At 39.1% G+C, this 25084-nt stretch overlaps 1 protein-coding gene across 6 annotated transcripts in view; it reads right to left on the bottom strand.

The window, feature by feature from the left end:
* PTPRQ (protein tyrosine phosphatase receptor type Q) overlaps window positions 1–25084 on the bottom strand; it is a 106705-nt gene that overhangs the window by 33555 nt on the left and 48066 nt on the right. For all 6 annotated transcript variants that reach the window (XM_053404729.1, XM_053404730.1, XM_053404732.1 and 3 more), the window contains 12 exons: window positions 24562–24722; window positions 22524–22669; window positions 21134–21302; window positions 18985–19278; window positions 17942–18217; window positions 15780–15931; window positions 14560–14701; window positions 13730–14002; window positions 10372–10698; window positions 4983–5104; window positions 1385–1571; window positions 392–636 (listed from right to left, as the gene is read on the bottom strand). In XM_053404729.1, coding sequence (XP_053260704.1) covers window positions 392–636; window positions 1385–1571; window positions 4983–5104; window positions 10372–10698; window positions 13730–14002; window positions 14560–14701; window positions 15780–15931; window positions 17942–18217; window positions 18985–19278; window positions 21134–21302; window positions 22524–22669; window positions 24562–24722 — 2494 coding nt within the window. The remainder of the gene's footprint in view (window positions 1–391; window positions 637–1384; window positions 1572–4982; window positions 5105–10371; window positions 10699–13729; window positions 14003–14559; window positions 14702–15779; window positions 15932–17941; window positions 18218–18984; window positions 19279–21133; window positions 21303–22523; window positions 22670–24561; window positions 24723–25084) is intronic.

Here is a 25084-nt window from a genome sequence, read left to right as displayed (position 1 = left end):
AATTATATATATTTTCCTATATCTCAGTCTGTTTACCTTAATCATGATAGACCTACATTAACTTGGACTTATTTCATGCATGTACACACACAGGGTGTGTGTGTGTGGAGGAGTATTTAAATTCTACTTGAGTAAAGTAAGACTTTGAAACTTCACTGAAATCAGTGGGGTTTACTTCTATGGGTACAAGTCAAGACTGGCCCTATGCATTAATTGCATGTAGTGTGATAGATAGATAGATAGATAGATATACACACAAACATAATAAACATAATAACTGGAAATCAAGTCATACATTAATTAATAACTTTTAAATCACTCCACAGTAAAGTGCTCTGGCTTAGCTTTACTACTGATTGTGTTAAAGAAAGAGACACAAAGTTCAACTTACACTGATATTATATGTATGTCCCCCTTTTAGTCCCTCTATCAAAGCAGTGACTGACTTGTTTGTCCTGTCAATAACACTTAAATTATAGATCTGGAAGAAAGTTGGGTCATCTTCTTTGTATACCATTGCCTGATATACTTGAATATTTCCACTGTGTTCAGATGGTGATATAAACGTCACTTGAAATTTTGTTACTTCATCGGGTATCTTCTGAAATGTTATGTTGTTAAGTGGGTCTCTGGGCACTGAAAGAATGTTCAACAATTTGTTTTTAAAATTACAATTATATTTATTTGCTATATTTGTATTTCAGCCATGTTTGGATCTCAGTTTACATGTACATCTAAACTCACATGTGATTTTTGACACTTTGGTCTTGCGATTGCTCTTTTTAGGTTTCGGTTAAAAACAAACCACAAGCCTCAGGAGTCTTTGCAAAAAATGCAAATACTAGTATACATCCAGCTTCTAAAACATTGCAGAGGAAAAGATTTAAGCTGCATTCAGATGTGGGGTTTATTGCATTAGTTTTACTGATTATAATGGCAGCTTCTGCCCTGATTTCAAATGTGCCTTTCATACTGCCGTACCTTTGTTTTTTGTTACGACAGAGTGGCATTCACAAATCTGAGACCAGTAAAGAACTTCAAGCATCCTTTTCAACTTCAGTGCCCATTAAAGACTATGTGCAGAAACCCAACTCATCATTCCTTTCCCCTGAAATTGCATCCCAAGTGCCTCGCTTACCACGGCTTAGGGCTGTCACTTTTATGAGCAGTGGCTATATGCCTTTAGCAAGGGCACAACAGGCAGAAATTAAGAAGTGAAGCTGTTTCATAGTAGTGATGGCTGTTCTAGAGTTACTATGGCCAAAAGGAATGGTGGTATTTCCTGATATCATAAACTTCATTTACAGCATAGAAAAATTAATTGCTTCACATTTTCTTTTTCCGAAGAGATACTAAGAACAACAAAAAAAAGGAAACAGCTCACCTGCTTCAAAAGTGGAAACAATGACTGCAGGGCTAGATTTGCCTTCAATATGTGCAGCATGGATATCTCCAGTAAAAGCAGTGACCACTACAGAATACCTTGTAAATGCCCTTAAACCTGAAACATCAAGGTTTTTGTCCTCATCGTTTGTTTTGATGAATGAAGCTTTATAGTCATCAGTATCTACCTATACAAAGCAAAAACAAACAAACCAAAATTAGGGCAATATTTAACAGAACAGTGTAGCATAATGGCATATAGGCAATACAGTGGTACCTCGGGTTAAGTACTTAATTCGTTCCAGAGGTCCGTACTTAACCTGAAACTGTTCTTAACCTGAGTCACCACTTTAGCTAATGGGGCCTCCTGCTGCTGCCACGCCGCCGGAGCACGAGGTACAGTGGTACCTCGGGTTACATACGCTTCAGATTACATACGCTTCAGGTTACAGACTCCAATAACCCAGAAATAGTACCTCGGGTTAAGAACTTTGCTTCAGGATGAGAACAGAAATCGTGATCCAGCGGCGCGGCAGCAGCAGGAGGCCCCATTAGCTAAAGTGGTGCTTCAGGTTAAGAACAGTTTCAGGTTAAGTACGGACCTCTGGAATGAATTAAGTACTTAACCTGAGGTACCACTGTATGTCATGAAATGGAAAGCCGGGTTACCATCTACCTACTGTTTCTTATTTAAAACTGCAATGAATATATAGCTAGCCTGCATTTGTGGTGTTCTGAACTGGAGAGTCTTGCTTTTCCTTACTCGGGAATCTGTAAGAACACCCTCATGCTGCCCTTTGACGTGGGGTGTATGAAAAGGAACTCTGTCCTACCAAGATTCATAGAGTGCCACCAGTAACTGCAGGTGTTGTTGCAAGAGGAAAACTAGATTGTATGCGGAAAACTCAGAAAGCTGTTGTTGTCACTGAGTGTTCCTGAACTGCATAGGATAAACCACCATGTGACCCTACCTCGTGCTTTTGGTGTCAAAACAACAGCACCAGAAGACACAAGCAAATCCCAAGAACTAAGCCGCAGTAGAAAATAGCTCAGCCAACAAATGAGTAAATATAATCCGAAATTAAATCCTTTCTTTGTGACTATCCTTCCTCATGCACCAATTTTGTTTATCTGTGATGCAACAGAAAATAAGAAGTATGAATCTCTACACTCGCAGTCCCCAGTGGGTCAAGTGTGCAGTAGATGCAGCTGCTAACACATTAAGGTGGGTCAAACATATATTTTCTTTGACAGATGTGCCTTAGTATCCCCACTGAGAGTTAACCTTAACTAAAGATTCTGATCTACTAAACAGACACTCATTTCCTGGGATGACCATCAAGAAACAGTACTGAACTCTTTTGACCCCTCCCAAGTGGCACTTTTATCCGCAATGGCCTGGTTAAAAACCATAGTTTATTGGCTCAATGAGAATGAGCAGTATGCTCATGGTGCAGGCTGCTCAAGCCAGAGTTGTAGCATGGGCAGGACTGGGGACGGGGAGGCATCACCCTGGGCGCAGTTTTTTTGGAGATGCACCCTGTCAGGACGTCATGAGCTGTTGCGTACATCTCATGCCACCCTCCAGCTGCAGGGCGGGTGCGAAGGACGCAACAGGCATGCACCCTGCCAGCCCTGCGCCACTTTTATGAGTCTCACAAAGTGGTGCTGGGCCTACAGGACACTGTGAGTGTGTCCTTCAAATGGCCAGGCTCACCATTGCATGGCTGAGCAGGCAGCACAGGGCAGCCCCACTTTGCTCAAGTGGATGGGGGTCGTTCTGGCAGTGCTCGCACCCTGGCAACTAGCAGGAAACATTTCACTGCTGGCTCAAGTACTCTAGTACCATTCCTTCCTTGTTGCACTGTGAATGAAACTAGCCAAAGTCTAGCTTGTATCATCCAAACCCAGACTTGTGGTTTGTTTTTTTCCAAAAGAAAAAACAAGGAGCCCGGGTCTGCACAACACAAAAAAATCGGATTCCTGTTTCATTCACAGTGCTGCATTGGCAGCAGGAGTGGTAGAAAAGAATTGAGTGTACACAACAGGCAACGGCTGTAAACTGGTAGCTCATTTCCCACGGAGCAGATTAAGGCTGTTGCATTTTCATCCATCCCTTCCACTGGAGAAAAAAATACTGATTTGAACAAGTATATTCAGGTTAAGAAGATATTGCTGGGGGAGGGGGGGCAGTGCAGGGAACAGAGAATGAGTCCAGATGAACAAGTTATAAATTCCTGCTCAGTAAGGAAATATAGCGGGTGGCCTCAGTCTTGCAGCCAAAAAACAAACAAACAAAAAAACAGCAAAGAGAGGGAGAAGTGGCTGAAAAAAGCAGATAAATTCCAAAAGAATGATTGATTGATTGATTGATAAATAAATAAATAAATAAATAAATAATAATAAGGCATTGCTTTCTGTTCACCAGAACTAAATAAGGTTCTGCACAATGCAGATAAAATTGGCTGAATCAGGTTATTTAGGAATAATTTACTTGCAAGCTCAAAAAAAGTCTAAAACAACTGTAACTTCCATATATCAACATAGTAAAAATTATTTTAAAATATACAGAATAGGGAAGATTTGGCTTTTGTTTTAAAAACAGTCTTAAAGTTTTTACATCTACAATGAAAGTCTCACTAACTAACTAAAATGTTAACATAGGAATTTTGCTAAATACAGCTTGTTTTTGGACCCTGAAGCAGTAACTCTGTTTCCCTAAAGAGTAACAAAATTTTATTTCAGGATTTTCACTACAGACAGATGGATAGTTTTATTGAAGCAGCGGTGGACCTGTCTATATAGACTTCACACCTGTAGGTACTGATCACATAGAAGACAGTGCTTAACAAGAAACCATTCTTTAAAAATAAAGCTATATACTCGGTGCTTTTTTTCCTGAGGGTTCTCAAGGGTACGCAGTACTGGCACCTTTTTTGCTAAAAGAAAAGCACTGGTTAAAAGTGTGGCACTTACTGTTAACAACTTGATGGTGAGTACCAGCCCTTTTTTCTAGCACCCCATATATCCCTCCACAATGGTACCTTGGTTCTCAAACTTAATCCATTCCAGGAGTCCGTTCGACTCCCGAAAACCATTAAAGAACCAAGGTGTGGCTTCCAATTGGCTGCAGGAGCTTCCTGCACTCAATCAGAAGCTGTGGAAGCCGCATCGGATGTTCGGCTTCCGAAAAATGTTCACAAACCGGAACACTCACTTCTGGGTTTGTGGCATTCAAGAGCCGATTTGTTTGGGATTCAAGTCATTTGAGTACCAAGGTACCATTGTACTGGCATATATGACTTGCTTTTTCTGCATTGTCCTATCTGTGACTTCACATCGTCTCCTGTCATAGATGACCACTAGCGTAGATTGCTGGTACTTCTGTCTAACTGTACCACCTTGTAATGTTTCCTTTACCACAAGTTTCCCTCGTAATGTTGCCCTCAGCATTCAGGAGAAGAGCTTTCGAGATAAGAATTGTTATTTCTAGATAAGCCCTCTGCTTCAGGATCTTTCTTTAGAAAATAAGCATTAAATTTATGTAAGGTATCAGGTTGTACCATTAATAGTCATAGAGAAAAAAAGCAGTGGCTTACTGAGGTAATGTCGATGAGGTAAAATGTTGGTCCAGTAATGATGACAGGCTCACTCCAGCTAATATTAATACTGTAAGGAGATGTAACTACCACAGTTACATTTTCAGGAGGAGCATCTGGAACTGGAGAAAAAGTAGAAAACATATCAGGAAATACAGTTAGCTCTCAAAAATATTTCATTCAGTACAATTTTAGTAAGAACAATAAATGGTATTCACGCTTTTTTTTTTTTTTGGCCCTGTCACAGCATTATGCCCCTGTCATAGAAAAAGTCTCTAGTGTTGTATATATTGATTTTAATTGCAGCCAAATTAGAAATATAGGAACTGTACGTGCGATAACTGTATTACCCAAAATCTAGCAATATAGTTTTGTGGCAGTCAACAAAGGCCCAGTAAAATTGGGCTTTAATCAACATTTTAACAAAATATTATAAAATGCATTGTGTTTTATGGCAGTCACATTACTTGTGTGGTATCCAACTAAGTCATATTCACAGTAGTCCCACTGGAAACAATGGGGATGGCTGTTGATTTCAATGAGTCTACTCTGAGTGTAATTAACATTCGCTATCACGTGTAAAGGGAACACATGCCATACATAAATATGGACATTCATATTTAAAATAATAAACTGGTTTAATTTAGAGGTAGCCAATTTAGTACCCTCCAGATGTTGTGAACTACAACCCTCCTCAACCTCAGCCAACTGGCTAATGGTCAAGGATGGTGGGAGCTGAAGTCTACAACATCTGAAGGTCACCATGTTGGCCACCTCTGATGAATTTCCTCTGGTGAATAAATGAATTTCCTGCCAATACAGTAATGCTTCCTTCAACAGTTATTCCTTTACTGAAAATGCAGGGATATTTGCATAGTAGTATTGACTGCCTCTCTGTAAAAAATCTACACCATGAGGCAAGTTTAACATAAATGGTGATAAGGATAGTAAAACAAGTGGTGTAATAGCATCTGGTAGGTAATTTGTGGGGCAATAGTATACTGTTGTCCTTGGTAGGTCAACCAAATTCACATCATTCTCCACAGATAGCGGAAGTTCCATTATTTCTCTCCTAGTGGTCAGTGCTTCATATTATTGAGAGTAAAACAATGATCAGTTAGCCTATTTACAACATTAATGGGGAAGGTGAAGAATAATCTAGAAAAAGTTTGTTCCTTTAAGAGTTAGCTACTAAAAATCAATTAATTCTTTAAAATAGAATGATGGGAACAAATGACTTGATCACTTTATAAAGTAGTGTAATGTGTAAAATTGTCCATTTAAAGATACTTATTCCTATGTTATCATGGCGGGAAAATGCTATATTTTAGACTTTTAAAAATTAATTCCTTTCTGTAAGCAGCATAGGCTTTGTTAGAAGCAAGCTGTGTTGATATTTCTTTCCTTATCTTATTTCTTTACACAGAACACCCAGAATGAATTCTTTCCAAACGGAAATCTGAAATACAATATTGCATGTCCATAGCCTCTCCTAATGGCCTCTGCTAATGTCTGTTAGGATAGTCTTGATACTGTCCATGCCTTTGAAGTTCCATCGATATTAATGAGATTAGGGGTTGTTCATGGGACCTTTTGGGCCAGCCCATGCAATCTTACGGGCTGAGCTGGCTTTGTGTAAGCAGACTGGCCATGCTCTAAGCTCAGCCTGAACCAGTTTTGGGGAACCTGATTGCAACTGTAGCTTTTGGTGAATTGTAGTTAAGAATCAAAGCTGATTGGAGTGGAGTTTGTACAGTGGCAGTAAGCTTGTGGCAGTCAGTGTGTATATGGCCAGCTCAGACTGTGGCAGCATATCTGGAAATCAACACAGGCTGAGTGAAAACCACAGCTGCCACAAACTCAAAAGGATGAACATCTAGACACTTCCATATAAATGCATTTAGGATCAGGATGTGAACACATTTAAAACTCTTCATCTAAAGTGCCAAGACATCCCTTCACAACTTTCATCATAGCTGAAGAATGTTCACCAAATATACTAAATTTCTGATATCTATCTATCTATCTATCTATCTATCTATCTATAAAACATGACTAGAAATTGGAAATCCGTTAGCTTCAGTCTAGCAGCCTTACAACAAACATATTACACAAACAATTTTTGTGCCAATGGTAGCTGTCACATACTGATTTAAGATTGTTTGTGAAATGAGTCTAGTCGGTAATGGGGCAAGATATCACCATACCCTTTCTCTTATAAATCATAGCAATTTACTCAGTAGGAATGACCTAGTCTTATTCACTCGTTCCCCTATAATCCAATCACTTCCTCTCATGAGCACTTTTCTCCTGGCTTTCACAATAATGCATTTTCTGTAACTAATAACCATCATTTCCTGATTATCATGCTTCTATGCTTGCACAGGAATGTGGGTCTTATGGAGGTCAGGGTCATTTTTTCCCATCCATCTGTGTCCTGATGGTGAGGCAGAAGTTAAGTTTGTTAGCTGGAAGGTACGTCTGGATAGCTTATCATTTTACAGAGCCACTCATCAAAAAGCAAAACTGATCCTCTGATGCTCAAATGCATCCTCTGACTCCAGCACTTTAGTAGGGCTTATGTTGGCACAGGATCTTTTTTAAAAAAAGAAACCAAGGCTATGAGTTATCATGTGCCTTTAAACATAAATACATGCCTGCATTTTTACAACACTAACATTTTACATAAAATAAGATTATTTGAACAAATATTTTAAAATAAATATTAGATTAGATAGTATTTTTGAAAGGCAAAATTCTGAAATGGAAAGGTATCTTCTATTCTTTTATTACAAGATCTGTGATGAATTAGAGGCAGTTCAGGATTATTCCCTATGCCCTTCAATCCAGCATTTATCTGGTGATTTTAATAATGCATATAAAGGCAGTGAAAGTGGGGGAAAGTAATTTCTCATAATATAACTTCAGTGGAAGTTTATTGGTCAGACCAATGTCCTTGTTCTGGGCAATTCTGATGAGCAAAGTTGTTCTACAAACTCCTAGACCTTGCAAAGCATCCTGGGGGCAATATAGGTAGAAGAAAGTGACCAAACGTATGACTGCAGCTGAGGAGGTCTGGCTTATGCACCTCTGCTGTAGTCCTGGCTTGTTTTATTTTTGCATCCTGTCTATAATTGTTCATGTGCTGCTCTTGTCAGCCTTTGAATCCTCAGGAAAAATAAGGAAAGAATGATGAACAGACTCAATTGACTGCAATCTTTAAATTTGCTTATCAGTAAGCTCAACAATGCGTATCTAAAAACAGGGCAACAGCGTCCTGAATTGCTCAAATGAAACATTTAATGATGGAGAAACAATAACCCTTGTACAGGGATGATGAAGGCAGAATGAGTGTATGGAAGGGAGTAATGATTGCACCCTACCCAAACCTCTACATCCCACTTTCTGAACAGCATCAACATATGTATAAACTGTAGCTACAAAGCCTTTATCTACCCAGTCTATAGTCTGTCCCATGCAGAAAGTCTCAAGAGTTTAAAGCTATGAATTTATGTATAACTCAAGCACTGTGCACAACTAGCTGGACATATGGAGATCATGGGCAAAACCAGCTGGAGCAATCCTGGGACTCTCATCCTATGTTCATTCTGTTTACATTGTCATCTGCATTGGACCAATGGTTCTCACAATGCATTGGAAGAAACTATACAAGCAGATTTAGGTTCAAGCTGGGTTGAATGTTATCTTAAGAATCAAAGCAAGATACAGCCACTGTTCCTAGGGTTACTAACTTGGAATGGAGGTAGAGTTCATGTGCCCTTAGAATTGTGTAAAAAGCAGAAAAGCAGGCAAAGCTCACTGACTACGTAACAGAGAAAGCTTTGCTATACATAAACCGACTTCAAAGCAACGACTGCCTAAAGAGGACAGAGCCACAATCTTTAATAGCTATTAAAAAGAGGGAATTTCAGTATGGTCAGGTTTTCTCACAAGTCTACGACAAGCTGCAGCTGTCAAAAATTCTCCTTTTCTGAACCAAAGTTATGGTTTAATATCATGGTAACGGCAAAGTTTGATTCTTTAGAAAACAGATCCCATTGCAAAGTGGACTTGTATAATTTATCAGCAATGCAATAACACTGCCATCAAACTATTTTATGAGACAGAAAGACAGTTCCTAAGAGGACAATCTATAAAACAGAAGGCTGAGTACTCTATCTAACTATGGGAGCAAAACTAGCATTGGTGACTATTTAATAGTAAATATCATTATCCTTACCTCTGTGTAAACATGTATTGAATTTTGTCCAAAATTGCTAATGTTTTTAAAATGTAAGAAAATCAATTTTAACTTTACCACGCAATTGTCACAGACATAGCATGCATGAGCTGAACCCTGTACTTTCTACTTTGTAATTGCACCATGGCCACAATCCTGAATATTCAACTGATTTAGCCTATTGAATGATAGAACTACCCAAAAGCCTTTCAAAATTCACTGTATCCAAAAAGCAATTTCAACGTTTGGTATGAGCTTTTAAAAGGGAGATACTGTTAGTGCTTGTGAAATTTTAAAGCTTAGTGTACAAAACCCCCAAATTAAATAACTGCTAAAATAGTAGATTATTGGAGCAAACAGTGACTTGATTGTTTTGGATTTTTCTAGCTAACATTTCCTTGAAAAACTCCTAACAGAGGATTGCTGAGCACACACACAAAAAAACCACCTTGCCATTTTCTATAGGGGGGAATGTGAAATAAGTTTTCCCTCTTATTTTAAACAATTTATACAATCTGAAAATATCTAGATTCAGCAGCTGCTTTGGATAATGACCACAACAAGCAGCTGTTAAGATCTACAAGTGAGACTTTTTTCTCAGAATTGCTGACTAGGAATACATTCTCCTGTATGGGAATGGTAAGGTTAATTAAAAAAATTAAATCTTCCCATTACACCAAGCTTGTATGTAATAAATGTTCACTAATATCAACTGTACATTATGTTTATGCTTTGAATATGGACTTCCATGATTTTGCTAATGTTTTAGGTGGAAAATGAAGTAGTCATGGAAACCAGAAAAAATTGCTAACTTCAATGCAATATGATTGCTGTCAGATCCTCTTCTGCTTTCATGACAGTATACTGTATACTGTATGCTTAATTCCTGAAATATGCAGCACTTATGAATTCCTGAGGATGTAACTGGATATAATTGAATAATACAAGTTCTTACAGGCAATGGATTTTTAACAATGCTTATATACTTGATTGCATTTTACATTTGAATATCCAGAGAGAGACATCGGGGTACCATTGATAAATTCAAGGTAGCTGTATCATCAACTGTGCATGGTTTGAATTATTCCAGACCTTTATAGATTTGATGTCCATGTAAAACTAAGAGGTATGATAGTCATTCTTACTTACAGCCAGGAAGAGTTTGTGTAGAAATCCATGGTGAAGAGGTACCAAAACCAGCATTCGTACTAGCAGAAACTCTAAATCTATACCATCTAAATTTTTTCAGGTCATAGACTGTTTCCTCTGACAAAGTGCCAACAGTATATGAATATTGCTCCTGCTCATATTCAATACATTCAGCAGCTTCCCAGTTGTTGCAATGGATAGATCGTAACTGCGCAGTAATCTTGTAGTTTTGAAAGTAGCCAAAGATAGTAACTGGCATTCTCCATCTCAAGGTCACACTTGTTGATTGTATGCTTGAAAACGAAATATCTCTGGGAGCGCTGGGAGCTAAAAATAATTTTTGAAATGTTATGTACCACACGTTACAGTAAGCAATCAATAGCTTGTGCTTATTGTTGAAAGCAGGGTTATGCTAAACACAACTGCAGTTAAAGATGGTTTAATTGTTTCTCTCTATAAATTGGTAATGATTTGTGTGTTTTGAGAATGATATACATTGGCACACATAAGGGATATTTCCTCTTAAAATCTTTCTGAAAACATTCAATATTGTTAAGACAAACTAGAGCTAAGTTGTGGGTTTTTTTTCATTCTTTAAAGGGTCCTTGACATTTCTAGAGGTCATTGGAGATTTATGGTCTTAGTTACATTTGTGTTACAAAAGAATACTTGATGAATAGATGTTGGGACCTTTAGGTGGACTGATGAAAAATGTTTGTCCATACCAGATGATTCATGAATGTGAACTTTGCTGGCATAAGAATATATAGTAAAGTGATCATCACCGAATCACGATGGCTGAGTCATGTTTATAAATTTTGAGTAAGCTGCAGGATTACACTGGGAAGCATTCAAACTAGGAACATCTGTACATTAAAAAAAACATTGCTTCTTTGGCTTGGGGTTGATAAGTGTGGAAGAACAAGTATCTGCTTCCTTGAACAAAATATATTTCAATCCTGTTCGTATCTGTAACCTTGGAACATAATTGTTTTGAAGTTGTCTAATCTGTTGAATACACTTTATCAAAGATGTTACATCACTGAAGGTCAGTATTAGGCCATTTCAGTTGTCTGGTGTATCTATCTCAAGTATTTACAGACACATTTTGTATAAACTGTATGTGATATTTATATAGAAAAAAGCTAAATTTGGAATACAATTCATATGCATGTTAATTTAAGTCCAAGAACCTCTGTGTACATCAAAGAACACAAATGGCCAGCCATAGCAGGAACTTTGCCACACTTTGGACATCCACAACAAGAGCCTCCATAATTACAGAGTCAGATGTCCAGGGAACCATCAAATTGAACCCCACAGCAGCAACATATATTGCAGTTCAGAAGTGAACTGTTGCTAGGAAATAAGACCCACTGAATACAATGGTAGTTATTCTGTAAAAGCCCTATTAAGTAAACATCTAGGGAATTCATAAAACAGTATGGAAGTACAGATGTACACGAAGACTTTTAGCACATGAGGGCAGATCAACATTCACAGAGGAATATGTGAACAAATGTACTTCCTTCCCTGGAACGAAAGGGGGGAAATAGACTGGGTTGTATATATTTCTTACATAGTGAACCAGACCTCAGGAGGGCTAGATACATTTTTAAAGACTGTATTATCAATATGGTAGTTTAAAGGAGTCACAAAAGAAGCCCAGTTAAAAGATAGCCAGGACAAAAATAAGTTTGCTGAATACTCCTTTTTCCTACCAAAGTCTTCCTTAAATATAATATTCAAAAGATGCCTCTCCTCAAAGCAGAAAGAAAACTTTGTATAATTGGAAGATTTGTCTTAAATCGTTCTTTGCTCAATTGCCTTAATATGATTGCCTGTTTGCTGTTTTTATACATATTATGATTGTTAGGTTTATCACAACTTAATTCAGTTTAAGATGGATTGTGGAGAAAATGATTTATTAGGATATTAGGGTGCGGTATCTAGATTAACTGCAATATGTACTTTACCAAAGCATGAATTTGAGGGCCGTTTGCTTCCTTTTATTGAAAGGGAGTGTACAAAGACTATATGCAAAAATATATATATATTATTTAGAACTGAATAGAACTGCAACCTTCAATGGAAGTACACAGTTTATCAGGCCATGACTTGGGAATCTGGAAGGAATGGAAAGGGCATGGGTATGTTGGCTGCATTCAGACCATGTTTTTAAATATAACCTTTTCAAATTGGTGTAAAAAAATAAAATGCAATGGATGAAGCAAGAAAACAACAGCAATGTTGCAAATGCAACCAACATACCCAGCAGGCAAAGGCTGCCATTAAAGCAGTAAGGCACTGCTTCAATGATGCCTTTCTGTTCATGGAAGGGTTGAAGCAATTTCCACAAATTCCCCAACTGTTCTGCAGTCCCTTGCACCATTTCCCACACTTTCCCAGAAAGCCTCCCTCACAAACTTTGGAGTGTGTGTGTATGCGAGTACCGAAATCATTAAAGGCATGGACTAATAGAAAAGAGATTTACCTAGCATCTAAATCTCATTACATGCCATTACTGACATATGATCAACATACGTAAGGGCTATATGGGGTCTCAAACTGTGAACTCCACCTGAACCCCTGTGACCAGGCCTTCAGCATCTGACCTCATAAGCACTTCACTCCAATAAGAGTTGAACTCTCCACCTTTTGTGAGAAATGTCCATGCTCTGCAACACCCAGGGGCTATACTGAGGGATGCCAGTATAGAGATCAGTTGGGCTCTGCCCATTGCTTAAAACAATCAAACAGTACTTCCAGAGCTGTTGTTCAGAGATTTTCCAATGAGGCAGTGAACCTAATTTGATTTCACTTGGTGTCAAAAATAAATGCTTTGGCAGTGACTCAGTGTTGGCTGTGTGTCTGTGACTAACATAGACCACCATAAATAAGAAGTTGAGAACAACTATAAAACTGTTTCCATTCCTAATCACAAGTCTCCAGTTTCAAGTGGTAGCAACTCAACGGAAAACAATTCATGTGAACATATATTTAAGAATATGTTGACCTAATAATGACCATTTTCTTCTTGTTGTTACTCCTGGCATTCAGGCCAGAATATGCTTATTTGAAAATAAGTGCCACTGCTTTCAATAAAATACTGACTTTCCAGTAAATTTGTTAAAATAGAAAATCATAATTAACACAGCAGAAATCTAAGTTATTTTCATAATGTGGCTTTGCTCCTTTTACCACACTTCTAACAATATCCTAGTTCTTAGTCTGTGAATTCGTAAGAATATCCTCTTGTGATATGAGAAACAAATTCATGGATTGGGATAGCCTAGTAAATGTGAGTAGGGAAAATATTATTTACATCAAGTGCAATTGTAACCACAATAATTGTTACCTGTTTCTGGAAATGTGCTGGCATTGCATAGCTGCTCTTTTCCATCCCCGGCAGCTGTCACAGCCTGTATTTTAAACTGGTAAGAGGTATTTGATAACAAGTCTCTGAAAGTATGCACTGTTTCATTATCAGAAGACAGGATTGTTGAATTCTTTCCAAATGTTATGATGTAATGGGTAATAATCCCATTCGTCTTCAAAGGAGGGTCCCACTGGACTAGGACTGACTGCCAACTGGTTGCAGTACATTGGATATTCTGGACAATATCTGGAGCTTCAAAGAGAAACATGCACCATAGGTTAACATTCCTAAAAAACTGAAAGGGCAGTTGCATTAGAGTATACTTCAGTACGCGCATGGTAATGTTACAAGCAAGGGGCAAGCATTCCAGCTATTTGAGATGACAGCATAACTAGAGCTCTTGACGAGAGAGCTATCGAGGGAAGGCCTTGGTTTAGCACTGTGCCGCAATGCAAAGAGAAAGAGGGACAATAGACTTACACAAATGGGTTTCAACAAGCAACAGCTGGGTTAATGACAGCTTTCATGAATATTGTTGCACAAGGGACAAGGACCTCAACTAAGAAGATAGCCTGTCAGCTTACAGAGGAGTCCTCCCAGTCCATCTGATGTAGGAAACTGAAGGAAGCCAAGGTTGACAAGCTGAGAGACAGTCTGCTCCTATGACAGACAACCTACTTGGTAGGAGAGGTAAAAGTCCTAAACCAACTTGTGAATGTGAACTTGCCCTGGATTGCCCCATAACTGAAGGTTTCTTAAGTGTGCAGGGGGGGAAACCCCAAATACTATTACATTTCAAGCAAGCTAACCTGATTCCATTGTGGTCAGCTGAACAAGATTGCTGAATTGATTGCCGTTTCCAACTTTTGTGAATGCAGAAACACTGATGAAGTAAGTGTTGAACGGTTCTAGTCCAAGAATATTAGCTTCATTGTGTGAACCTGAAATGTTCTTAGATGAAGAAAGCAATTACTATAAAATTGCTATTTTTTGCCAGATTTTCCACAGAATTGAAAACAGAGATTTGTTGCACCTTAAAGACTAACAAATTAAATACAGTGGTACCTCAGGTTAAGTACTTAATTCGTTCCAGAGGTCCGTACTTAACTTGAAACTGTTCTTAACCTGAAGCACCACTTTAGCTAATGGGACCTCCTGCTGCTGCCGCGCCGCCGGAGCACGATTTCTGTTGTCATCCTGAAGCAAAGTTCTTAACCTGAAGCACTATTTCTGGGTTAGCGGAGTCTTTAACCTGAAGCATATGTAACCTGAGGTACCACTGTATGGCATTAGCTTTCATGAATTAGAGTCCATTTTGTTAGATGAATGACACGTTAGGCTCAGTTGGCTGGGTATATATGGAATTGTAGAGGGGGGAATGGAAACAATGGGGTCAAATCACAATTAAATGCCATAAGTACAGCCCGCGACAATTCAATTTAAGGACCATTCACAACAGCAATAACTGGCATCATCCTAGTACTGCTAAGTTCATTCACATCTAGGGGATGGAGAGGGCCTTGTGGACTATATTCACAGGTCAGGTGGGTGTAATCAGTCCCATGGGCCAAAGCTTCCCCACTGCTTGTTTATTTAGTCTATCCCGCCCCCCGCCCCCCAAATTCTTAAGGTGTGACTCCCTGTCCAATAACCTGGATGAAATATTATTGTAAAATATAAACTAACCCAGTTCACCACTGGTCATACATATATAGGCAAGTCTGTAAATGCACGAATTATGGAAACGAGAAGTGTCCAGGTTAAAAAATAGCCTCCTTTGATTTACTTTGTACAACTGCCTTAAATTCACAAAGGGCATGTGAATTATTTAAAGCAAATCCAAGAAATTGGGAGCACTTTCCTTTCAAAAATTTCTAGTATGAAATCTACAAACTCCTTTTTATAGTGGGCATAGTTCAGAGTAGTTTTGAGGTCTTATTTCCTAATAACAGTTCAGTCCTGAACCGCAATATATATCTTAATTAATAATATTAATTATATGTATGAATATAACATTAGGGTTACAAACCTGATAAAATGTAGTTTGACTGCAGTTATCCAAAATGTTAAAAACGTATCTTTGAATAACACCATTTGGTTGAGGGCTTGGATTCCATTTCAGCCATACAGAATTAGATGTGTAATTGGCAATTGTCAGGTTCTCAGGAGGAGCCAGTGGAACTATGAAAAGAAACATCATTTAGCTGTAACACTGTATATCCTACTTGTACATACAGATATTTTGTAAAAGCAATTCACTCTTAGAGATTTGACATGCATTCATTTAACATCTTTCAGACCAATATAGCAATGCTATTAGTTCTATTAGGATAATTGTTATTTCAAACTGTTTGATATGTTTTTAAGAGCTGTATGTTTCTGTAATGAGTAATTGTAAGAAACTGGAAGATCTATTTATTTTCACTGCTAAACAAATAATAACAATCAAATTTCAGGCAAAGAGAAAATTAGTCAGCTAAACCGCTAAGTCAAATCAATTAAAATAAACTTCTAGTCTTGTCCCTAAGATTTGCCATGCCACCTTGCAAGTGATTTGCTTGGGGAATACCAACTATGTTGGTACCTCACACATTATAGCGCAAATATATCATTGGAGAGGCTTCACCTTGCTAAAAAAAAAACCCCGCTCAAGAGTCTAAAAGAGAAGTTACATTGTGTGATTTTGCAGTACTTGACTTTAATCTAGAGGAAGGGCTAAAAGAACACCTCAAAATAGATCTCCCTACATTCTCAATCTGTGTAACAAGTAGGATATTTTACCTTCTTTTTCAGTAAAGCATAATCTTGATAGGTGCAGGTCACAATGATTAAAACAATGTTAACAGTCAATTTAGAAACCACCAGAGAATGGTTCAAGAGTGTGATCCTAATTTCCTTGCTATCACATCACCTAATTTGATATTTCAGCTGAGGCCTCTCCTCCTTGCAGAGGGGAGGTGTTGTGGGCGGGACGCGATACCTGCGTCACGCAGGGGGCGTTATGCCCCCTGCCCCACTCACCTGGCTGGTGTGCCACGCCCCCGGGTAGGCACCCAACCGGGTGGCTTGGTGGGGGCGTGGTTTGCTGTTTAAGATACAGCCGCGCCAGCCATTCCGCCCATTTCTTCACCTTTTCACCGTGAGTCACCCACCCACCACTCCCTTAGGGCTTAGGGTTTAGCTTTTCTCTTGACCTTGCTATGGACCTATGGTTGGTCACCCAAGTTGCTCAGGGGGCCTGGTAGGAATTTTTTCCAACTGGCATTCAGCCTTTGGTTTTTTTCGCCTACCTCGTAGAAATCGTCACAACTTTCTTGGTATTTGGTGATTAGGCATTGGAATGTGTTATTGGTGTGTGGAAGGGCAAGGTGTGGCCATCGCCTACCCCTTCAAATTTGGCTATTCCGTTAAAGGAATCCAGCGGTCGTGGATCCTGTCCGATGCCTGTGTGGCGGCGGGGCCATGGCATGACCCTCGGTGACATCAGGGGAGAGCTTATAGTTGTATTAGCATCAACAGGCTCCCCCTACTGGTGAATAACCCCTCTTTAGACTGACCCCTCTCCGAGTGGGTGGAGTCAATCTTCCATGGTCCAATGCCTAAGCCAATACCTTCTCACTTGCTGTAATCAATAAAGTTGTGGCCTTTTCTTGCCCATTAACCTTATACACTGTGTCCACGTGTCTTTATTTCCTCAAATCAGGGATCGGGTCCTCAAACCACAACAGGTATATGTCCCATCACAGAAAAATAAGAACATAGAATGCTGCCCCTCATACAAAGTATTAGCACAAGTATTAGCTCAATAATGTTTACACAGGTTGATCTCTGGGGTTTCAGACTAGTGTCTCCCTCATCCCTACTTGGAGATTCCATGGATTGAAAGTCTCAAGAGTTTAAAGCTGGGGGTTTTCCTGTTGTTATTCTGTCTCTCACAGCTACAATAAATCTACCATTAAAATTATGGACTGGTCATTTCTTCGTCAGAGGGCAAACGGGCAAATTTAACAGGGGATCAAATACTTTTACCCCTCACTGTATGTTCAGAAGAAGACCCTACTTCAATAAGTGTTCTACACTGCATGGACAACAAATATTAAGGTAACAAAACCTTGTCTAAAGTAAAAAAATATTAACATTCAACTCAGTTTGTGTCTAATGATCATGCTGGCTCCTAAACTAATTACTCACCAGACTCATCTGTGAAGAACATCAAAACAGTGGATGGGCCGAGCCCTTTTCCAGTTCTTGCAGATACATAAAAACTATAGAGTACAAATGGTGAAAGATCTTCTAAGACAACTGAGTTATTGGAAGTAGTGAAAGAATCATTTCGATCTAGTCCATGCAGCTTTAAGACATAGCTTATTATGATGCCATTTGCCCGGGCTGGGGGATCCCAGGATAACATCACTGAGGTAGATGAAAGGTTTTTATAAGATGTCATAATTGGTGCAGATTCTGGAACTGCATCAATAGATAAAGGGGAAAATATTAAACTGCTGAAAGAACTTTATTGTGAAATCTCTAATAAGCATCTACAGACAACACACAACACACCAACACACACACAACACACACTTTTTCTTTCATTATCTAAATGCAGACTTGCAGCACACATTAGATAACAGTAATGACATGCCCATTCTTTTCTTAACCACCTATAATTAATTCAGTTTAAAGTGATTAAAATAATTTCATGAGACAATATTACAGTGATTTTATTTTTTTTAACTGACATTTTGCTAAACAGAGGCTGGACATCTTGGCAAACACCACAGGGCAACATCATAGGATACAGCACCATCCATAAGCTAACTTGCAAATTAGCATGCAGACCAATCTATTCTGAAGTAAGCCCGTGTCACTTACTTCCACACAGAAATCCAAGCTTAATTTACACACTTTCACGAAAATTAGGTGTGCAGTGCTGTGTTTTTCCTATAACCTTACACTGAATGGATATTTTAGACATGCAAAATTGTACCCAGGCCTTGAAAAATCCTGGTTATGAGACTTTAACATCACAACAGCTTTGAAGTTGGCTTATCTTTTTACCTCTTTCCTTGATTTTGATTCTGCAGAAATTGTTTTCCATCACATTTTAAGCTTCTTTATATTGTGTTGTACAGAAAGGCCATAGTCCTCACAGAAGTACTCCAAGTCACACATTGCCCATGCCTGGACAAACCCAATATTTAAGGAACAAGAACAAAACAAAGTATGGAACATACCATCTTCTTCAGTTCGGATGTGCAGGCTAGCAGTGTGCATTTCAGACACTCCGTTTTCTGTTGCTGGAGTGATTTTTAGAAGATAACTGGTATATTTTTCCAGTTTACGAAGAACCACATTTGTATCATTCAAAATGAGTGACAGAATCTCATGGTCCGTTTGAGCATCCTGCATTGTCAGGGAAACTTTGTAGAAGACCATTCCATTAGGTTGGGCTGGGGGCATCCAGCTTATATTTACAGCAGTGGAAGAAATGTTTTGATAGGCCAGCTGTTCCACAGGTCCATCTGGAACTATAGCACAAATAAGCAAAAGTTAAAGGGTCTGTATGCACTCTGTTCTCTTATACTTACATGTGGCTATACATAAGCACTAAGGATGGAAGTAATTCACATTGGTTTCAACCTGAAATGTTCCTGATTAATGATACTTAACTCATTTTTTGAAAAGAAATTGCTTTTATAAACATAAAAAAACTCTAGTCTTCTGTACTAAAAGTAAGCACATGCTATATATTCAGTGTATGTGGATGTGTTCCTTAGCCAAAGCATGATAAAGGCAGAGGAAAACATTATTCAAAGCTCCCTCGTACAGTGGTACCTCGGGTTAAGTACTTAATTCATTCCGGAGGTCCGTACTTAACTTGAAAGTGTACTTAACCTGAAGCACTACTTTAGCTAATGGTGCCTCCTGCTGCCGCCGCGCCGCCGAAGTCCGATTTCTGTTCTTATCCTGCAGCAAAGTTCTTAACCTGAAGCACTATTTCTGGGTTAGCGGAGTCTGCAACCTGAAGCGTATGTAACCTGAAGCATATGTAACCCAAGGTTCCACTGTATTCAAAACAAAACATGTCCCTGTGTACACAAACCAGCATGCCTGGGAGTAAGTTTCTTGTTTAGTCTTCTGTCTTTCCAGCAGTCAGAAAGCTTTGTATATGAGGGACCATTTCATCCTTCACACACAATTGCAAATGCTAGAAATTGGAAAATGCACACCGTGCAACTCATATAGTCTGGATGTTACAGAGCTTTTATTGCGTGCAAGCAGATGGTTTTATTTTTGCTTTATATTCCGTCATCTAACAAGGGTTAAATATAGATTTCTTGGGGGATCAATTTGGTAATGAAGGCTTATTAAACATCTCATTAAAATGCAAAACCATGGTTGGTGAGGCATGTGCCATTATATCCTCTGATTCTTATGTGTTTTTAGATGGAAGTAAGTCCACTGATTTCAGTAAGACTTGCTTCCAGGATAGAGATCACACCTTATACTGAAAATTGAGTTTTAGCATTCCACTAATAATTATAATTATTAGAATGTCAAATAGAATTTCAGGGATAAATCCCAAAGGTTAAAAGCCCGTATATGGGATTATGAATAAATAAAAGCAATCTGCCTACACCTGCTTTATTAGAAACTGAAAATGGAATGAAGCTACACTCCTAGGAGCAATAATGATGAGAAAACTTTGCAACTTAAGTCTAAACTGGGGCATAGAGACTGTATGTCTGAGGAGGACAAGGAAGAAACAAATATAATTGTGAAAAATCTGCAGAGCAGATGGGTAGAGACTAGTATTAGCTAAAACAGGTGCACTGTGGAATACAGTAGTTAGGTCCAAATCAAAGAGACTCTGATAAGAAGGTGGTCTGTTAAAAATAGTTAACTGAGATACACCTTAAATCTGATTATTGTACATCTAGTTGAATCTCTGGTAGGAGGAATGTCATAAATCCTAGGACAGAGAAATAACTATACATTGGTACCTCGGGTTAAGAACTTAATTTGTTCTAGAGGTTTGTTCTTAACCTGAAACTGTTCTTAACCTGAGGTACCACTTTAGCTAATGGGGCCTCTCGCTGCTGCCGTGCCACTGCCACACAATTTCGGTTCTCATCCTTAAGCAAAGTTCTTAACCCAAGGTACTATTTCTGGGTTAGCGGAATCTGTAACCTGAAGCGTCTGTAACCTGAAGCATCTGTAACCCAAGGTACCACTGTATGCGTACCATAGATGCCTTTAAAAGGGGCACATAATGTGGTACCATCACCACCATATTGGAATCCTGCCAAATCCTTCCTTAGCAGAATAATTTCTATAAGTTTTACAATATATTTTGATATTTTTTTTAAAAAAAATGCATACCGTCTTGATCTGTGTACAAATGTATGATTTCACTGGTTTGGTTTCCATTTCCAAAGGCTGTGCTAGCACTTAACCAAAGTGTGTAGTGGCTCCATTTTGCCAAGTTGCTTAATACCGTAGACAAAGTTGCATTGTCGACACCACTGTCAATAGCGTAACTGGTAAAATTCTGGGCAGAGGTAGGGGAAAAATATTTGCACAAAAAAGCACAATTAAAACCAAACTAGTAACCATTTCTGTAAACGATGACCCAGTTGCCATGTAACACTAAGTGAAACCATGGTTAAGTGTAAATGTGCAAACTCACTGTAAAAATCACGATAGTTTTGCTTTTACCCTGGTCCTCCTGCAATACTACTGGGAGTAAATTACTGCCTGGTTTGCCTGGAATAAGACAAACTACAAGCCTCAGTTCTGATATAATGCTAAGCAAAACCACAATTTAGCGTCAGGTGCCATGATAGCCGGATGATGTGAGCAGCACCATAGCAGCCATGATTTTTTATTGTGAGTACACATACAGATATGTGTAGTGGTGTATTGTGTGTATTGGTTTAGTTTTACGATATACGATATACGATATTTTTATTCTCATTGTCCCATGCAGGACAATGAAATTGAAAAACTACATAAAACTAAATAAAAACTACATAAAACATTCAAAAACCCCTAAAAACTCTGAAACCCCATTTTAAAATACACTATACTATAGAGACCTCTTATGTTGCATTTAGAACCAGAATGTGTATTGTGTAGTGTGTATTGGTTTAGTTTTAGTTGCAAACTGGGCCAAGATAAGGATTTTTTAAATTTTAAATTTATTTATTTGATATTAAACAAGAAACTACTGTCTTAGCTAAGCAAGAAACTAAGATATTTAAAACTATGTAAAATTACCTATATTTGTAAACCTTTAGATAACAAAATGCATCCAGTGGCTATATTTATTGAGCAAATGAAACTATACCAAGCACTACAGCAGTAATGACACTAAAGCTTTTAAGGATATAAGTTCTATTTCTAAGTACACAAAAGGTTAGGTTTTGGCTATGTTCTTCATACAGCCACCAGAGGGGGCTTTGCTTATACTAAAACGGTAATGAAAGTGAACGTTAAATTCCATAGTTTAACAAGTGTTGTAATGGCATGGAAACAAGGAGTCAAACTTCAGCAGTTTTCAGTGAAACTGTGAGTAGGTAGATGTGTAAGGATATGTGTATTCATAAGCCTGTTTCTGTTTCATGCTGTGATATGGGCTCATTCTGAGGGCTGTTTAAAATTAATATGAAGCTACTCCTCATGCATATGGTGATCACGAACAAATTTACAAAACAATTAATTCAATCTTTGCCATGAAAATTCAGGGAAAAGAAAAACAACTGAAATTTACCTGCATGTAAGTGTCTGAATCATTTTTGTAGTAAATCGAATAAAACTGTATAACTCCGTTGGGCTTTTGAGGAGGATCCCAGAAGATTCGTACAGATGAAGAAGTAAGGTTTTTATACCACACATTTTTAGGTGGGTCACTTGGAGCTGAAAAACATGTTTACGTTTACCTTTTGCACGAGCCATTTTGGCATGTAATTGCTACACAAATGAATCAATAATACAACACCGTTGATTTTCCTGCCCTGCAAAATTGGGGGGGGGGAGGGGAGGAGATTTCACACTCTGCAAAATTTATTCATAATTTTTTAATTCAGTCTCATCCTCCAGATAAGACATATAATGTGGGCAAACGGTGGTAGACAAGAACCAACAGTACACATGCTATCTGGAAACATATCTGAAAGACTGACATATATTTGGTAAAAATTGGGTTCATATTAAAGGCTTAGGTTCAAAGAGAACACATCAGAAAAAGTATTTTTAAACATTGTTGAAAAATATATAAATTGTAGTTTCCTAGCCACATCAATTTATATTTTTTTCAACAATGTTTAAAAATACTTTTTCTGATGTGTTCTCTTTGAACCTAAGCCTTTAATATGAACCCAATTTTTACCAAATATCTGTCGGTCTTTCAGATATGTTTCCAGTAGTTTCCTAGCCACATCAGAGGGACGCGGGTGGCGCTGTGGGTTAAAGCCTCAGTGCCTAGGACTTGCCGATCATCAGGTCAGCAGTTCGAATCCCCGCGGTGGGGTGCGCTCCCGTTGCTCGGTCCCAGCACCTGCCAACCTAGCAGTTTGAAAGCACCCCTGGGTGCAAGTAGATAAATAGGGACCGCTTACTAGCGGGAAGGTAAACGGCGTTTCCGTGTGCTGCGCTGGCTCGCCAGATGCAGCTTGTCACGCTGGCCACGTGACCCGGAAGTGTCTGCGGACAGCGCTGGCTCCCGGCCTATAGAGTGAGATGAGCGCACAACCCTAGAGTCTGGCAAGACTGGCCCATACGGGCAGGGGTACCTTTACCTTTACCTAGCCACATCATTTTAGTCAACATGTATTTCCCACCCCCCACCCCCGTTTCAAACTCAGAGGAGGAAAGACTGATCACCCCCCGAGTGAAGAGAAACAGTATGATGAAAATGTCCCTTTATTTGATTGGAATAAGAATTACCGTATTTTTCGCCCTATAGGACGCACTTTTCCCCCTCCAAAAATGAAGGGGAAATGTGTGTGTGTCCTATGGGGCGAATGCAGGCTTTCGCTGAAGCCTGGGGAGCGAGAGGGGTCGGTGCGCACCGACCCCTCTTGCTCTCCAGGCTTCGCGGACCTCTCCGCAAGCAGCGGGAACCCAGCGCTGGGCTCCCGCTGCTTTCGGAGAGTTGCCTGCATACTGAAGCCTGCCTGCACTGAGCTCAGCGCGTCCAGGCTTCGCGCACCTCTCTGCAAGCAGCGGGAGCCAGCGCTGGGCTCCTATGGCTTGCAGAGAGCTGCCTGTTTGGGGGCTGGGGTCGGGGGAAGCTCGGGCTTCCCCCGCCCCAGCCCCGCGCCTGGGGAAAAAATAAATTTTCCCCCTTTATTTCCCCCCCAAAAAACTAGGTGTGCCTTATGGGACGGTGCGTCCTATAGGGTGAAAAATATGGTAAGCTTCTGCATGCACTTGGCTTGAACAGAACTGAATTGCTATGAATGAGTGGAAAGAATCATGTTCTTTTTAGGAGGTACTTATTTACATACAGCATCTATTACCAAATTATTTTACTTGTCTTAGGTGATTTGGATGCATAAGATTTAATTTACTGCATACTGGTGGGATCATTCTCAATAGTAAATCAAATACTTTCTTTCATTGTTTACTTGCAATAATATTTACTTTTTAACATTATTGTCTGCATACTGAACAATGAATGATGTCTTCCAGGTGATCAATAATAAAAGCTAAAAAGTCATTAAGAACAATCAACAAGAAAAGTCAAAGGAAAAGCAGCAACAACCAGATTACAACCAAATTAAATTATGGCAACAACATACTCTTACCTCCTTCAGAGGTAATGAAGCTGATCATGTCACTCTTTATATTTCCATCTCCAAATCTGGTACTTGCTGTTACATAAACACTATATTCCATCTTATTTTCAAGATCTGTGATGTCTAATGAGGTTTCTGTTACATTAATGCTTCTTCTTGAAATTATATTCCTAAATGCATTAAATGAAATGTATAAATCACTGATGTTGTCCATAAACACATCTGAAGTTTGAACAGGAAGTGATGTTAACCATTTGATTTTTGTCTGGCAGATAGAGGGCGGATGATGATCCAGACTGGAACCCTTGTCATGAAGGGAGAGGAAATTTAACCTTTCCCCCCCACCAGTCAATAGCTGTTGTAGGGCTGAGCGACCATCCTAAAAGTGCCATTGCTGCAGCCTTCCTGGACAAGGCTGAGGAAGGTCAAGGTTGAAGTCAGGATTGTGTGGAATGCTCTGCAGTGGAGCCAATCCAGAACTCCTGCAACAATATCCATTGAGCCCCAACCTTGCCATCACCCCAAACACCTG

The sequence above is a fragment of the Podarcis raffonei genome, chromosome 10 (genome assembly GCF_027172205.1).
Source record: "Podarcis raffonei isolate rPodRaf1 chromosome 10, rPodRaf1.pri, whole genome shotgun sequence".
Taxonomy (NCBI): domain Eukaryota; kingdom Metazoa; phylum Chordata; class Lepidosauria; order Squamata; family Lacertidae; genus Podarcis; species Podarcis raffonei.
This window is presented reverse-complemented; position numbering and strand designations above follow the sequence as displayed.